General features: G+C 51.1%; 1 protein-coding gene across 2 annotated transcripts in view; it reads left to right on the forward strand.

Moving 5' to 3' along the window:
* The first annotated feature begins 11,270 nt into the window (after positions 1 to 11,270).
* The window catches only part of PODXL2 (podocalyxin like 2), a 33,475-nt gene continuing 27,817 nt past the window's right edge, over positions 11,271 to 16,928 (forward strand). For both annotated transcript variants that reach the window (XM_064453756.1, XM_064453757.1), the window contains exon 1: positions 11,271 to 11,665. In XM_064453756.1, the coding sequence (XP_064309826.1) occupies positions 11,617 to 11,665 (49 nt within the window). In that variant the 5' untranslated portion in view covers positions 11,271 to 11,616. The remainder of the gene's footprint in view (positions 11,666 to 16,928) is intronic.

Raw genomic sequence — 16,928 nt, forward strand, 5'->3', positions numbered from 1 at the left:
CTTTTCTGTTTCTTCCTCTTTTGGTATCTCCTGCAGCCACAGGGGGAAGGAAGAGCATAAGTGAGCAACCTGGATGCTGGACCAGCTGCTCAGCAGTTTGTGGGGTTGGGTTTGGGTGCAAACACATCCCATGTTTGGTCTTCAAGTTAGTGGGAACTGCCAGTGCTGGTCTCCCAGCTATTGCATGTCCTCACTGTAGATAGATACCAGGACACAGTTGTCCACAGGACAGTGTCCTGAACACTGCAGTTCCCACCCCGGGCCTGACTGCAGTGGCTCCTTCCTTGTCTTGCCTGCTTATTGGAGCACTGATCCCTCTGTGGGACTCTGTCATACATAAGTTAGTATCACCTTGAGACTGTCTTGTCACCATACATATCTCCCACCTCCCTTCCTCTCTCATTCTTGGGTTAGACAGCTTTGATCTCATGTCTTGGCTGCCACTTGGATTCCAGACTGGGAGAAGCAGTAAACCCTCTCTTTCCAAGATGCAGCTGAGGTCTGTAGTGAATGTGCTTTGCCTAGCTGGACTATGGGACTGTAAGGCATCTCCAACCTCCTACTGCCTGTGCTCAAGAGAATTTGTGAGCTGGCTGCTGCAACTCTCTGCTGGCCAAGCAGACATGTCCCTGGTTGTTGACACTGTGGAGTTTGTCATGGTGATGTGTGTGTGTCCTCTCAGCCTGGTTGTTACTCAGGAGCTAGCAGTGCTTGAATCCTGCTGGGGGCTTAGCACATGACTCGCAGCCTGAAACTGGCTCTGCGTGTTGCCTTTTCTGTCTGCCAGCTCCCTTCTGTGTATTTGTTTAACTGTTTTGGCTGGGGTTTTTTCCCTTCCCTCTGGGTCTCTTGTCTACCAGGGCTTTCTGCAGGCAGCCCACAGAGACACCTCCCTGGCATGCCTTCCCTGCCAGAGCTAGCCTTTTGCCCCCTGAGTGTGTGCCTGGGTCAGGTGTCTGCTGGGGAGGGCAGAGCTGCTGTGTGACTAGAACCACCACCTGGTGAGGCCCAGTGTGGTTCCTCTGGGCTGGGCACAGAGGTGTTAGCACTCCCCCTCCTCCTGCCAGAGGCCACAGGCAGAGGCCATCCCTGGGGAGAGCAATTGCCAACACTTGCAAGCTGTGCCCAGCTCTGATGGAACCCACATACCTTGCCGGGGAAAGTCCTGGCCTTGAGACAGCAATGCCAGCAGTAATGGCGGATGCAACAAGCTTGTCAAGCAAACTGAACTTGTGTGTTGTGGGGATGAACATTGGGTGTGGGAGGAGAAAGAGGCTTTGTGTTGCACTGGACAAATACAAAATTCTTGCTAAACACTTGCAACCTTGTGAAGCCTCTGCTATGCCTGTAGTGACCCACACAGAGTTAAACACATGGCCAAGCATGTCACCACAAACCACGAGAGAATACACAGAAATGGAGTGGGACTCCTGATTTTCCCAGCTCCTCACCCTGCTGCTGGACAGGGCTGTTGACAGTCACCCTTCAGTTTTGTCCTGTAACCACCTACTTCCTGTGCTCTGGTCCCACCTCGCTTGGCACATGGTATGAGCAGTGGCAACAGAGAGATGCCATTGTTGCAGTCACTTGTTTGTCACTTTGCTTGCTCTGCCTCCTGAATCCTCAGTACGGAATCAGTTATGCCCTCCCACCTTGTTGCGTTGCCAGCATCCAGCAGAGCAATGAATTCTTGCGACTGTGTCCTTGCTAATGTTGGCATCAGCCGCTCAGTGGAGTGTTAATGCCATGAAGGCATGTTCCCCCTCTCACGGCCACTGAGCTTTTCTGGCTCCCTGGAGCAAGCTTTGGCTGTTGACAGCATTAGGTGTCTGGTCTGGACAGGGGTGCAGACAGGGGTGAAAACAGATGCTGCTTCGAACAGTGACTGCCTTGCCAGGAGGCATGTTCCAGCTAAATGTAGCAAGGATTTTACTGGATGGCTCTGGAGATCAGCAAGCCAAGCTGCGCTTTCACAAAACGACGAGTTGCTCCCCTGACAACCTTGAGTTTAGCCAAGCTTGAGCACTCGGCTTCTCGCTGCTGTGATTTGAACATTGCCCAGCGCCTCTGACAACCTGGGGCAAAAGCAAGGCTCTTGGGGAGCTGAGGTTTGTCTACAGCAGGCTGTGCCTGGGCTCAGGCAGAAGATGATGGGGGTGCTCTTTGCAAAGCAGACAGGGCTGTGTGAAGCCAAGCAGTGTCCCTCCTGGTGGTCCTGCCCCGCTTGGGATTGTGGTTGTTGGCAAATGCTGAGTGAGAGTGGCTTGGAAGAGCATCTTGATGTGAAATGGCCATGATGGGCCAGATCCTGATCCAGTTTAATTTGAACATGCTGTGCGCACACTCCTGAGAGAATAGTATGGCTCGCTGCATCTCATAAAAAACTATTTGACCTTAGCCCAGCACAGAGCATATATATATACACACTCACACAAACAATGCATACATGCCTGTTTGGGGTACGTGAGCAGGTGCCTACAGATAACAAGCTAATATGTGAGGGTATGTGATATGGAAAAATGGGGAGACAAGACCCCTTCCCTTCTGCAAGCTCTTTCCTACCTACTGATGGGGTTTAGAGTCTTAACAGCTTCTGTCTTTATTGTGATCATAAACCAACACGCTACATCTGCAAGTCCTGGGTCCTGTCCAATGTGCCAGCAGCTGTTTCTGAGCCTGCTTGTTAAATGGCAGATGCCCCTTGAGTAGGGGAAGTTCTACCTCCAGTAGTACATTATTTTTTCCTCAAATTAATGCCAAAGCTGCTTGGAAAAATTAGCATTTCTAGCATTTCTGGACTGGCAGCATTTCACTTCCTCCCATGCCAGACCTTGGCTGGAACCTGCTCTGTCCATCTCCTGAGTGTTTACTAAAGAGCTGTCTGGAAACTGGTTGACATAACTTTCCCAGTGTAATGGTGCTCAAGATGTAGCAGTTGTGTTGGATAGTGTCATCTTCCTGTCCTAGAGGAGGCCAAGCAGCTGCAGTTCAACCAGGAGGGCCATTTCAGGTGCTTATGGCTCTGTTCTTGTTGACCTCAACTGACCTGAGTACCCGAATTCCAGCATGTGATCTCTGAGCTGTGAAGACAGTATGGGAATATGTCTACAGAGGATGTGTATCTACAGATACAGGCGAGTAACTGCAGACAGCTACCCCTCATGCTGTGCTGCAGGGAGGATGCACTCTGAACTTCCTAGTATTTTTCCATCTCCTAAAATACTTTTCTACTTAGCAAGGCAGAGCCAAAATTGGATCAGGCTTCTGCCGTATTTTGCATCTATTATGCAGTTCTTGCCGCCATGACTGATTTAATGTCTCCATTATCAGGGAGCACTGGTCTGCCAACAACTCCAGCCATCCAGCATGCTCCTTCGCCACTACTTAAAGTCTGTGAGGAGTCTGAAGGGTCTGCTGAGCTCTGCATCTTCAGAGCAAAAGCTCCTTGGAAGGGGGTTGTGCTCCTTTATGCTTATCTTGCAAGTCACTTTCCTCTAAAGGTGAGGTGAACCTGTGGGGGGAACCTAGGGGAGGTGCCAAGTTTCTTCTCTGGGTTATCTAGTACTCAGGGAGATGTGTCCTGCGTAAAAGACAGTGAGGATCTTCAGTCCCATCAAACCACATGGAAACACATACGTATGAGTGCCAGTAGTCCCCATAAGCCAGTGACAGCTCTCCTCAGAGTCAACAGACACCAGCCTTCTTCAGAAACAGGCTGTTCCCCCTGCTCTGGAGAAACCCACGTCCCAGTTTAGCCAGCTGTTAAGAAACCAGGAGGTTCTCTGGAGAAAGTATTGGGCTTTTCAGTTTAATGAAAAAAAGTGTAACCCATACATCACCTCTGGGTTCTTCTCAGTGAAGATAAGATACTTTTTTCAGCGTGCAGTAAAAACTCCCCTCTGGACAGTTTCTCAAGTCGCTCTGCAAGCAGGGAGATGTATGTTGTCAGGGCCATGAGGGTACTCCCACGGCCCAGGAGCTCTATTTAAGCTCAGCCTGGGGCCCTCAGTACCTGCCTGAGCTATGAGATGGGAACACTGGTTTCTGGCTTACTGTGCCTGATTAGAGTCCCTGTTGCTTTGGGCTGCAACCCATAAACTGTCTTTCTGACCCGACCTTAGTTCTCTTCTGCCATGGAGCTGCCACTGGATGGTGTCATATGATGGTTGCCATCAGCAGACCTTGACCTATGGACTGACTTCCTGGTTTGGTGTTGGACTGGCTTCATCACTATAAACTCCTCTGAGGAGCTGGACTTCTGGCTGCCATCCCTGAGCTACTCTCTGTATCTGCCTTGGGTAGTGGGGGGTACCTGTCCTGCTGGCTGTTATTGTGCTCTGATGTGCGCCCCTCAAACCCTGCATAACAAGGGCTTGGAAGTCACTTATCTGGGCTCAGGTCATACCTTTAAAACAGGCAGAAATGAGACAAAATCTCCTGTACCTTGTCACCAACCTCCTGATTCTCCTGAGCTTTAGCCTTCTTATCCTTCCATCCCAGTAAACAGCTTCAAAAGGTGAGGTTTGACTGTGCTCATGACATCTACTTTTCTGTATTTCTGCAGATTTTCCATCCCATCCAGAAGGGTATTTGCCCTCTGCTTAGGATCTGGGTTGATGAGCTTAACACAGAGATAAAGGGGTTCTCTAAGCTGCGCTGTACAGAAGCCCAGCTTAAATAATGTGAATAATCTCCAAGAGATGTAGTCCTTTCTCCTTCCTCGCTGGGAGCTCGTAGTCACCCCTCACACAAATGGAAGGCTGTGACCATCTTTCTGCATGCTAGCTCCTAGGTTGCTATTCTGCTCAAGCAAGGAGCCCTTGGGTTATGAGGAAACCTGCGTGGGCTTTCAGCTGGAGAGCTGTCTGTTTCCTTGCCCCAGGTGGCTTTGTTAAAGGTTATTCTGGCCCCTTAATCAAATTCAATATAGCTTTGTTTTCCTCTGCCCTCTAGGAGTCTGCTGAGGTTTGCTGTTAGAGCCTCCTGCAGGAGAATGGCATGGCTATTAATGTGGCTTTAGTGAGGAGAGAAATGTGAAGCTTCAGGGATGGGAGGCAGCAGGGGCAGGTGAAAACTGGAAAAGTAAAGAACAACTTGTGCTTGCTTTTCCACTGCACCTCACAGCAGGGGATGGGAAGCAAGCAGGGCTGGTAACAGCACTGTGTCCCAGGTGGGCAGCGTGCCCTCCCCTAAGGTGAGCAGGTTGATGCAGAGAGATGAAGAAAGGCTTGAAGTGATACAGAAAACCTTGCTCCTGCTCCTGAGCTCTAAATAGAGCAGATTCTATTTCCTTCTAATTACAGCATATCCTGGAAGGCATTAATTGCTCCAGGTCACTCCCCTTGAAGTGTTTATTATATGTCTTCCCCAGCAGGATTTTGGATGAGAGCAGAAGATGTGTATTTTGCCCAGAGAATGGCTGCGTGCCTGGGCTACCAAGAATAGAGTGGGTACCCACCCCTGCTTGGTACAGTCGAAATGCTTCACAGTGTCCCAGCATTAAAAAGGCTAAGTCAGCAAATAAGCTTATATAAAGCTTGTTGGAGGCTCTGAAGTAAATTCATGTATACTGGTACAAGGGGGAGGTTAAATCTTTCCTTATGCTTAGGGAAGGAGGGGCTAGGCAGGAGAATTTTTAAGCTCTCTTCTTGCAGGGGGATGAGATGCCAAAAGGCTGCACAGCTTCACAGAAGGGGTTAAATTGCGTGGTGTGCCACAAGGCTGCTGTGCCACCCAGTCTCTGTCCCAAAGAGCCAGCAATGGAGGTCACAGGAGAGACTCTGAGGTTTTTTGCCTTCCAATGTAATAATGGGCACAGATCACCTTCTGTTGTCTGGACAATTGCCAGTGTGCGAAGAAAAGAGGGTTAAACCTTTTTCCTGGTACTAGTGACATCTTGCATTTTCTAACTCTGGGAGAACTTAATATCTGACTGCTTGTTTGTTTTGCTTGTTGTTTACTTTCTTGCTCTGCTGAGCAAGGGAAATAGATCACTTTCACCTTTGTAGGATTCGGTTCTGCTGTATTTAAGAAAATAAAACATCTCACCAGCATATTTAAAGTTAATGTGTTGTGTTTTTTTTAACTGGAGTTTCAAAATAAGTTACATTTCTTTTGAGATTAGACTTTGTGGTTGATTTCTTTTTAATTAACAAATCCTAGGCACCAAATTCTTTCCCTTAGCTATCACCTCATTCCTCTACATCATAGTATTTGTTTGCAAGTATCTTGGAACAAAATGTGACCTTAAATTGAAATGGGAAAGCTGGCTGAATTTCCTGAAGGCAGAAGCTGTTACGGTAACTTACAGGGGGAGACGGCAGAAGGATTTTCAGTTTTGCCAGCCTAAAATACACGCTTGCTTTCTGATTCTTCCTAACACACGTAACTGTGAAATTGAACAATTTTGGGGAAGAACAGAAAAGCCCAGATAATGGTAATACTGAGAAAAAATTCTGAACAGCTTTGAAGCAGCTATAAAAAAAGCATTTAGTGCAATTGTAAAGCGCCTTTTACCAGCGCTCTGAACATTGTTGGAGAATATATGCCAGGTAGGGAGGCTGGAGGAGATCAAATGAGAAATGACAAGCCTTTGCCTATAAAGCTGTCAATACCTCAGAAGAGAGCTGAGCCAGCTGTGCCTATTCCAGGGAGCATAAAATTAAGACACAGGGGCTGTGCTGGGTTTAAGTTCATGCTGTTTTTAAAAAGAACTGGTGTTGCCCATCTCTGCTGGCTGTTTTCTACTCCGCTGGCAGCGCTGACCTGGCTGATTGATGTTGCCACTAATTTTATTTAATTTTCTTGCCTAAGACGTATCCTCTCCTTTCACACTCCCCCTTTGTTGCACAGTCTGAGATTGATGTATAACGTCAAAATAAATCTAGGGAGCGCCATGAGTCTCACAGAAAGTGTGTACACTGCCATGCCCGTGTGGTGTCCTTCCCTCTGATTCAAGGCCATGTAATACATGAGAGATGTTTTTGTGCTTTCTTTGATGTGATTAGGCTGCTTCAGACACTAGATGCAGTTTCTAATATTTGGGAGCTGGATGTGGCAGGGTCGGGAGATCTGAAAGGCTTTTAGTTACCCACTTGTAGTAAGCCACCTGCATGTTAAGACAGCCAAATTACTAGCACCAAAGTGAAAAATGACAAGACCATTCATTAAATGCCATGCCTGGACTAGAATCTGAGTGCACTGAGGTGTTTTTATCTCATCTAACGGGTAAACGACAGCTCAGTAGTTCCTGCAGCATTTCCTGCTTGGCAGGGGCTGCATTGATTCTGGGATAAAAAGGACTTTCAGAGCACTGGAAGGACATGGTCCAAAAGAAGCCAAAAGCAAGTACTGTGGTTCCAGGCTGTCGGCTTTGCCTTGCTGCACTGGGTAATGGATACAGCCCATCTGTTACCTGCCCTTGTCACACTTGGGTTAGCTGCTGCATGGTAGCAGATGATGGAAAGAAGGAGCTGGTAAGATGCAGGCAATTGCACAAAAGAGTGACGTGTGCCAGTGTTGGTGTGGTAGAAGCTGTAAAGGTCACTATCAATAACACCAACTACCCTCTGGTGGTTGTTTGATTCTCTAGAGGGTTAAGCGGTCTTTGGCACATGACGCCTTTCTTTAGTTCTTGAAAACTAGCAAGTTCACCATCATTATTTTTTTCAGGAGATTCACTCTTCAACCATAAAAAGGTTCAGGGAAAAAAAGCTCAAAAATATTTTTAACGAACGCTTACTTGTGGGATAAAAGCATTTGAATTTAAAATCATGATCACTTTCAGACCTACATCCTGTTGTCTCAGTGACATTCCATATGGGAGACGCAGAGCACTGGGCACCTGGTGCAAGCATTGCAAGTGCAAAGACACTTGGTGAGGCCATGACAGTGTGGTTGTCTCCTCACTCAAAGCTTGCAATTTGGATTTTATCATCTCTTGCCCTACTGAAGAAAATTGTTTTGAAACCAAAGAAAAAGACTTCCAGATACTGCTGTTGAGGAAATCTTGAAAACAGCTGGATACCTAATAGAAAGGGACCAATATGTTTTTGGGTCCTCCAACTTGGAGTCAGACCATGTTTGCAGCCTTTTATGCTCAGGGCTTGACCAGGTCTCGGATGCTTGGCCAGGGCTGGACCCAGACCTGAACGGTTCCTCTGAGGTGGCAGCTGTGGAGGGAAGTGGGAAGGCTATGGCTCATCCAGTTGGCAATAGGGGCCAAAGCACAGGGAGCTGGCGGGTGTTCCTTCTCTCCTTCTCAACCACTGTGGTATTACAGGACCTGCTGAGTCTTATTTCTTGGACACCTGTCTGACAAAGGCCTTGCCTGCATCATTTACTGTAATGCTATGCCCTGAGGCCATTAAAGATGTGTTTAATTTGAAATAGAATATAATTGGAGTATTTGGAGTTCTTGTTGCTCTAGTAATGATTTTGGCATGATATTCAGCCTGTTTCTTTGCTGTGCTATCCACCAAAGCATAGAACTGCTCTAAGAGCTTCAAATCTAAGAACTGTGGCACTATAATTATTTTTTTTTTAACAGACACAGCAGTTTGCACAGAAGGGTACAAAGAAGGGGGCATCAGCTGAATTAGTATCACCATGACAGTCTCAGATATGGTGGTGACACACCACAGAATGGTTTCCCCAGTGGGTGTTGGAGCACCTGTCCCTCTAGGGCTGAGGCTCCAACACAGACCCAGCTTCAGATAAGGGATGCAGCCCTCCAAGCTCCAGGCTGCAGCGAGTGCCTGGGGCATCTCTGGCACCAGGAGAAATGGCCCTCTGCCCTGAAGAAGGTATGCTCTCTTGGAGGAGCTGTGCCACCACATAGAGGAGTTACAGGAGGAATTGAGCAGGCTGCACAGTATCCTGCTGCACAGAAGATCAAAGGGAGATAGACAGAATCTGAGACAATTCTCTGAGACAAAACAGCTTGAAAAGCCTCCAACCCTACCTAAAGTAGAGAAGCAGGCAGCGTCCAACCCAATACTAAGGTAAGTGCAACCTCTGAGAAGGTGAAGGATGGAAGCTTCTGACACCAAGAGGAAGGATCCTGTTTCCCCTAAGGACTTACAACTACAAAATAAGTTCACCAGTCTCAGTTGAAGAGGAGCCAGATGTGCTCCACCCCAATATATGCTGGAGGGAAAACACAGCAGGACATAAGCAATCCAGGAGGTTCCTGAAGCGTATTGACAGTAACTTCCTCCTCCAAGCAATAAAGCAGCTGTCAAGAAGAGATGCTCTGCTGGACCTCATACTCACCAACGAGGGGCTCACTGGGGACATGAAAGTCAAAGGTAGGCTTCGCTGCAGTGACCATGAGATGGTGGAGTTCAGGATCCTGAGGGGAGGAAGGAGGGTGAGTGTCAAAACCAAGCCCACAACCCTGGTCTTCAAGAGAGCACACTTCAGCCTCTTCAAAGACCTTTGGCTCTTCAGAGTCCCCAGGAATGCTGAGAGAGAGCTGGCAAGTGTCATTGCAACACCACTCTCAATAATCTTTGATCAATCATGGCACCTGGGAGAAGTGGTGAAGGACTGAAGGAAAGCAAATGTCACTCCTATCTTCAAGAGTGGCAAGAGGGAGGACACAGGGAACTAGAGGCCAGTCAGCCTCACCTGGAAGGAAGGTGTTGGAGCATCTAATTCTGGAAACTATTTCCAATCACACAAACAACAAGATAATGAACAGGAATAGTCAGCATGGCTTCACCAAGGGGAAACCATGCTTGACCAACCTGATAAATTTCTACAATGATATAACTGGCTTGGTAGATGAGGGGAGAGCAGTGGATATTGTCTACCTGAACTCCAGGAAGGCCTTTGACACTGTGTCCCACAACATCCTCATAGACAAGATGTTGAAGTATGGGCTGGATGAGCAGACAGTGGATTGAAAACTGGCTGAATGCCTGGGCCCAGAGCATGGTGGCACAAAATCTAGCTGGAGGCTGGCATCTAGCGGTGTACCCCAGGGGCCAATATCGAGTCCAGCCCTGTTAAACATCTTAATTAATGCTCTAGATGATGGGGCAGAGTGTACCCTCAGCTAGTTTGCTGATGACACAAAACTGGGAGGAATGGCTGATAAACCAGAAGGTCAAGCTGCCATCCAGAGGGAACTTGACAGGCTGGAGAAATGGGTTGACAGGAACTTCATGAAGTTCAACAGACCTCTGAAGTGCTGCTCCTGGAGAGGAAAAATCTCATGCAACAGTATGTGCTGGGGGCCACCCAGCTAGAAGGCAGCTTGGCAGAAAAGGACCTAGAGGTCTTGGTGGACGCCAAATTGAACGTGAGCCAGCCATGTGTGTTTGCCACAAAGAAGGCTAATGGTACCCTGGGCTGCACTAGGCAAAGTATTGCCAGCAGGTTGAGGAAGGTGATCCTTCCCCTCTGCTCAGCACTGGTGAGGCCACACCTGAAGTGCTGTGTCCAGTGCTGGGCTCCCCAGTGAGAGGGACATGGACATATTGGACAGAGTCCAGTGAAGCCACAAAGATGATTAATGGAGTAGAACATCTCACATATGAGAAAAGGCTGGGAGAGCTGGGACTGGTTTTTAGCATGGAGAAGAGAAAGCTCAAGGGGGATCTCATCAGTGTATATAAATACTTGAAGGGAAAGTGCAAAGAAGATGGGGCCAGGCTCTTTGCAATGGTCACTTGCTGTTTGCAGTGACAGGACCAGAGGCAGTGGCACAAACGGAAACACAGGAAGTTCCTTCTGAACATCAGGAAACATTTTTTTACTGTGAGGATGACTGGCGCAGGTTGCCCAGAGAGGTTGTGGAGTCTCCAACCTTGGAGATAGATACTCAAAAGCAATCTGGTCATGGGCCTGGGCAACTGGCTGCAGGTAGCCTGCTTGAGCAGGGAGGTTGGACCAGATGACCTCCAGAGGTGGGGAAATGAAGTTGCTCTGATGGAGAAGTTTTTTCCAGGTTATGAAGTGGGGTGGTCGCTGAGGGGTGAGGGAGGCGCGGTGGCTCTGTGGGCCATGGGTAACTGCAGAAAGGTCAGAAGATGGGTGTTAGGGTCTGGTCTGCGGACCGCTCCTGTCAGGGCCCCGCTGACAGGGCCCCGCTGTCTCGGCTGACAGGGCGCTGCCTTCCCGCCGGGGCTTTGCTCCTGCCCCCGCCTCGCCCGGCGGAGGGGGGTGTCGCCGGCGCGGTTCGGCGGCTCCTGCGTTCCCGCCGTGGGGGCTGATCACCCACCACCGGCGCATGCAGCCGCGCCGCCGGCACTCGTTGTGGGCGCCCGGGGGCGGCGGCGTGCCGGGCTCTGCAGCCAGGGGCGGCCGGGCCGGGCCGGGGGGCGGCGGCGGCGGCTCCGCGGCCAGAAATTAGGTGCAAACCACCGCCTGCGCCCCGCCTCTGCCCCGGCCGCTCCGTCTGCGCACCCGGCGGGCAGTTAGGACCCCTCCCGTTCCCCCCGCCCCCGGAGCGGCGGGCAGCGGCGGTCGGGAGGAGGCGGCGCCGGGCGGCGGGATGCAGTGCGGGGCCGGGCGGCGGGCGGGCGCGGCGGCGAGGGGCAGAGCCCGGCGGGCGGCGGGGCGGCCCTGCTCCCCGTGAAGAGGCGGCGCGGCAGGGCAGCGGCCGCCGCCATGCAGCCGTTGCACCGGGCCCCGGCGTTGCTGCTGCTTCTGTCCGCCGGTGAGTGAAGGCTGGTGGGGTGGGGGTCGCCGCCATCCCTGTGGGATGAGGCGGGCCGACCGCCCCCCTGCGGCGGGGCTGGGCGGCGGGCGGGTGTCGGTCCCCTCACCGGGCACCAGAGCGCCCCGAGCACCGGGATCCCCGGTGGGGTGCGGGTCAGCCCCGCCCCCCTCCCCCCCCTCCCCCGGGAAACTACGGCGGGTCCAATTCCCCGGGACGCGGGGACCTCTGCGATAGGCATGTCCCCATCTCCCCCCTCCCCGCAAGCACCGTTGGTTCCCCGGTACCGGGACCTGTGTCGGTCCCCGTTCCCCATCCCGGAGCTCTCCCTGGGTAGCGGGCTCCGCCCCCTCCCCGGCCATCAGAGTCCTCTGGAGTGGCCGGTCTCTGCCTCGGGACCCCCGGGGGATAACAGAGAACCCCTGGGGTGCCAGCGCGGGGGGCTGAATGCAGGGGGGTTTCCCCCTGAGGGGATGGGGGCTCACCCGGGGTCTCCCGGGGCGCGCAGCGGCGGTCCCCGGTGGCCAGCACCGCCAGCACTCGCGGTGCGGGGAGCGGACGGACGTTGCCCTGGACGGGGCGCGCTCCCCGCCGCGGCGCTTCGGCAGGATAGACCCTGTTATGGCAGGGCTGCCCCAAAACCGCGTTCTCCGGTATTGATGGTTTCTTTTGGCGTCGTGGTAATTTTACTAACTACCGCGAAACTGGCACAAAGGAAGGAGGAACCACAAATTGCTCTGCGTTCCCCCAAGAGCCTCCTCTTGAAATTTGGAGGAGAGGTAGGGTGCCAAGGAAAGGCAATTAAGTGCAGGAATAATATACATGAAATAGTTACGAAGGCTCTGCTTCTATTTTTAAATAGTCCGGGGAAATTTCCCAACAAAGGGATCCCCCTAAAGACCCGTGAGGCTGAGATTGCCCTCTCCCTCCCCCCCATCCTTTTTGTACAGAAATCTGGTTAGTGTGGAACAGGAGTTTTGAACAGGGACGTTTAAAGAGTGGGGGAGTCTTTGTCTTGAGTCATTCTGGCAGGGAGGGAAGGGCTGATTTCCCAATCAGTCGCTGTCTTCCAGCACAACGGAGCTGTGATACAGTGACATCCAGCCCCCTGGCACATCTCTCTTATTACCCCATTCTCCTAAAAATGTTCATGGGGGAATATGTCATCTGTGGAGCTGCTCTGTCCATGAGCTGTATGTACAGTGCCTCGCCCCTGTCGTCTGGAGCTCCCTAAAGAGAAGGGATAAAGCCTTTTAGGTTTGCAAACAATAGTGAGCTTAAAGAGCAAAATGGATCAGAAAACCTGTTGGGGTTTTGTGCCAATACTCCGTGGCACAGAAGCAATAAGCCTTTCCAGAGCTGAGCAGGGAGCCAGTTTTGTGGTTTCCTCCAGGCAGGTTGTCCACATCAGTGAAGACCTCGGGCATGGCTGGCAAAGGTCCTTTAGCTGTGTCTCAGCAGGAGACCCATGTCCCAAATTCAGCCAGACCTCCGCCTTCTCCCAGAGGAGGGCAAGGTACATGGTAGGGAGCTGCCATATTCCCACCCCGCCAACCTGCTGGCAAGGGTTGGCCCCATCCCCATCGCTTGAAAGCTACAGTTGCTGTGTAGAGGAAGGAGACTGGCCTCATGGTGATTTAAAAAATCTGGTGGCTCAAAGGACCACAGCTGAAACTGCTGTGCTGAGGGGAGGGTGTGTTTCTTGTTCTGCTGAGGCTGCTGGAAACTTTCTAGTGTTGCTGTCCAGCTGGTGATGATGGGGAGGGTTTGGGTGCTTGGCTTTCCCTGTGATTCTCTCTGCTGTCCTACAGGGAGAGGTGTAGGGGTGGGTGGTGGGCAGTAGCTCTGAGGGACAGCTCAGTTCCTAATCTAGTGAAACTGTTAATCCTGGTGGGTTTTGGCAGCTCTTGGGGGCTGGACTCAGTTGGCCAGGCATCTCCAGACACCTGGAGTCCTACCTAGATGGGAGGTCAGAAGTGGAAATGCAGATTGCTGGGAATTTATAAATCAAGCTCTATTGTGGTTAGTAGCTTTGCTCAGCTATTCCAGTCTGGAATAATTCACTGCACTCCAGCCTTGTTCCTCCAGTCCTTCAGGACAGGAATAGTTAAAACCTGAGAGAGCTGGAGGGACTGATTGAGATGCCTTGATGCTGGGGGGAAGGCATGCTTCCTGCAGCGTGCCTCCCAGGATCGGGAGCCTCCGCAGACCTGCAGGATGGGCTGAAATGGGACCTATGCCTCACCAGGGTCCTATCAAACTGCTGGGCAGCACGGGTCTGCTGGCAGAATGTGGAAGCATCCCTCCGGGCTCTAGCATATCTGAGCCTCTTTGCTTTTGAAGTAGGAAAATGATGTGGTTAAAAACAGAGGGAGAAGGGAGGGAATGTGTCTCTTCCCTCTTGTTGTCTCCCCAGGTGCTTGTCTGCAAGGGTGCTATTTAAGCTTTCCCCCTGCCCCGCCCCCCCCCCCCCCCCCCCCCCCCCCCTTTTTAGAAGATTCCTTGTTAGCATCGTGTGAACAAGCCTGAGCTGAGGGAATATAAATCAGGATGGATGAAAATTCCCTGTAGTCAGTTTTGCCTTGGCCTCTTCAGTGCCATAAGGAAATGTTCATTTAATTATAGGCATCGGGGTAGAAATAACTACATTAAGCCCTCAAGGGGAAGCTGCCAGTGGCGAGCTGTGGATCAGAGTGCACAAAAGTTTTTCTACTCGCTTAGCGTGGGAAGAATCTCTGGCATTTTCTGGGTACCTGAGTGACCAGCAGTAGCAGCAACGGCCACCCTGTTGCAGGGCCAGGGGGAGAGGGGCTGCAGGGAAGGTATATCATGGCCCACAGCTGGTGGTCGGGTAAACTTGCTTCCAGTTCTCACTGGCTGTTGAAACACATAATCCCAAAAGAATGGAGAGAGGTGATTTGTCAGCCACACAAGTGCAGCCTGCACAGAGGCAAAGCAAATGTGTGTGTTGGTTTGTTCAGAGGACCAGGGATGCTGGCAAGGAAGATTGCCCTGTTCAGGTTCAAATCAGCCCCCCGCTGTCCCCATACCTGGTTAAGCCCCATTGTGGTTACCAGGGTTTGGATGTATGTTCTTGTTTTGAGGATAATTTTTTATTGTTGGGGAGCCAGCTTTGCAGCCCTCCCTCTAATGACAAATGCAATCATTTTTGGCTCTTCTTATCCTTCCTGATGTGTTGTGAAGGTAGTCAGGACCTGTACATGTGCCCCAGGACTACGAAACCTTTCATGAGCTTTTTTGCCTAGGATGCATGAGGCTGATTGGAAAGTGGAGCCTCTTGGGGGTGAGACTGCTGTGCAGCATGCTGGCATGCTGCAGGGGCTGGAGCAGAGTGTAACCATTTTCTGCTCAGTGTTGTGCCCAGTGAGCTTTAAGGACCGTTTGGGGTCTAAAAGGCTTCTGTTACGTTTTGATGGGTGACCGTGTCCCGAGGGAAGTCCCTTCTGTGTCTGCAGTAGTGCTTGCTCTGCCCAGGCAGGGAGGCTTTGAAGATGAAGCAGCCCTGAGCCTTTATTTGGTGTGCTGGAAATCAGACCGAGTGCTGCAGGGTATGTGGTCCAGGTTGGGAGAGAGAAGAGGAAGCACAGGCCTGGCAAGGTGATTTTTAGCAGATAGATGAAATGCTTTGGGCCTGTGAGAGGGCAGAGGAGTCTATGGGCTGTGGTTTTTCTTTTAGATCAGTGGCTTTCATCCTGTGGTCTGTTAACCCCTGGGGGCCTGTGGGCTTCTTTGAGGAGGCCTATGAAAGGTAACCAAGGAAAGAAAATTCACTTCTGCTGTATACAACTGTCTACCCGATGCTATTTCCCCAGGGGCTGCATCTCCCCGCCCCCGCCCTGAGCTGGGAGCTGCCACTGTGGATAGCGAGAAGCGCGGAGGAGAGCAGACATTGCAGCAGCAGAGGAGGGAGGTGTGAAGGCTACGAGACGATCTGGGGAGGGAGTGAAGGCAAACAGTCTGGGAGACTGAAACCAAGCAAGATTGTGCCTCCTGGCATGAATGGTTGAGCGAAGTAGGAAGGACAAGCAGGCTGGTCTGAGTTGCTGTGACCTGCTTGCATGGATACACTTCTGTGGAGATGGGTGGTGGTGTTTAGAGCAGTTACTGATCATAATGACAGGAGACCTGACTCTTCTCAGCGCTGGGCTGAGGAGGCTGGCATCCCTGGAGCTCAGGCCCCTGGTGCATGTGTGCTGAAAAGGGCACATCTGCAATTATCTGCAAAAGCAGATGCATCTTCTAGCATTGCCTTGCCATTTCTTGTGGATATACCTGGGCCTGTGTGCTGTAGATATTCTCTGCTGAAATGCCAAGAGAGGAAATGTTGGCAGTCCTTTCCAAGGTAGCGCCCACTCAGTACGTGCAGGCATGCACACACTGTAGCCTGGTGTTTGAGCTCTCTGATTATGCTAGCTGTAAAGATCTGTAAAAGCTGAAAGATGCTGGTACAGCTACTGTGTGCTCTCGCATCTCCCTCTAAAGAGTTGTCCAATTGCAAGGGCTGCTTCATTTGTGCCTCATCCCTCTTGTTCACGCAGGTTGGTAAGCATATGTGTTCTCAGCAGACCCGAGTGCTTTTCCCATTGATTTGTAAAATGTACCAGGGCCATGGGAAAGTGGATGGTTTTAGAGGGACACTTGGTGAGGGACCTGGTTGCTGGCAATACCGGAGGAGGATGGCAGTCTGATCTTGAAGCCCTAACTGGAAATGATCTCAGAGATTAGGCACCTGGCTGGATTTGTAATTGGTCTAGTGCAGCGTGGGAGAGCGGCAATAAGGCTGTGTGGGAGCTGGACTGGGAGAGGTCTCTTAGGTGGAGCATCCCAGCTCAGGTACGGTCTGTAACTCTGATTTAGCATCAAAAGGACTTAGGCTGATATGTGGTTGTACCATATGCTTCCCTGTGCAAGCTATTTAGGGGCTGGGGTGCAGAGACTCCAGGTGAGCATGGGGGAATAGGCTTGGACATTCCTCAGCTGAACAACATTTTCTTCTCTTCCTCCACTGTCTGTGGTTGGGATCCTCTTTTATTATTTAAATTACTCTGTGTTTTGTTATGTTCTGGAAGTGGTTTGTGCCATTGGCTGTCTGGCCTGGGGCCTCTCCCCTCTCTGCCCTTGGGCCTTGCTCCTTGGCTTTTCCAGGCACGGTGGTCTGAGGGAGGGAATATCCCTGGCAGATGCTTCCCTCATTTGGTCATTGTGTTTCTGTCCTAACCGATTATCAGTAGATGACCTATTC

Source organism: Phalacrocorax carbo, chromosome 6 (assembly GCF_963921805.1).
Source record: "Phalacrocorax carbo chromosome 6, bPhaCar2.1, whole genome shotgun sequence".
Taxonomy (NCBI): domain Eukaryota; kingdom Metazoa; phylum Chordata; class Aves; order Suliformes; family Phalacrocoracidae; genus Phalacrocorax; species Phalacrocorax carbo.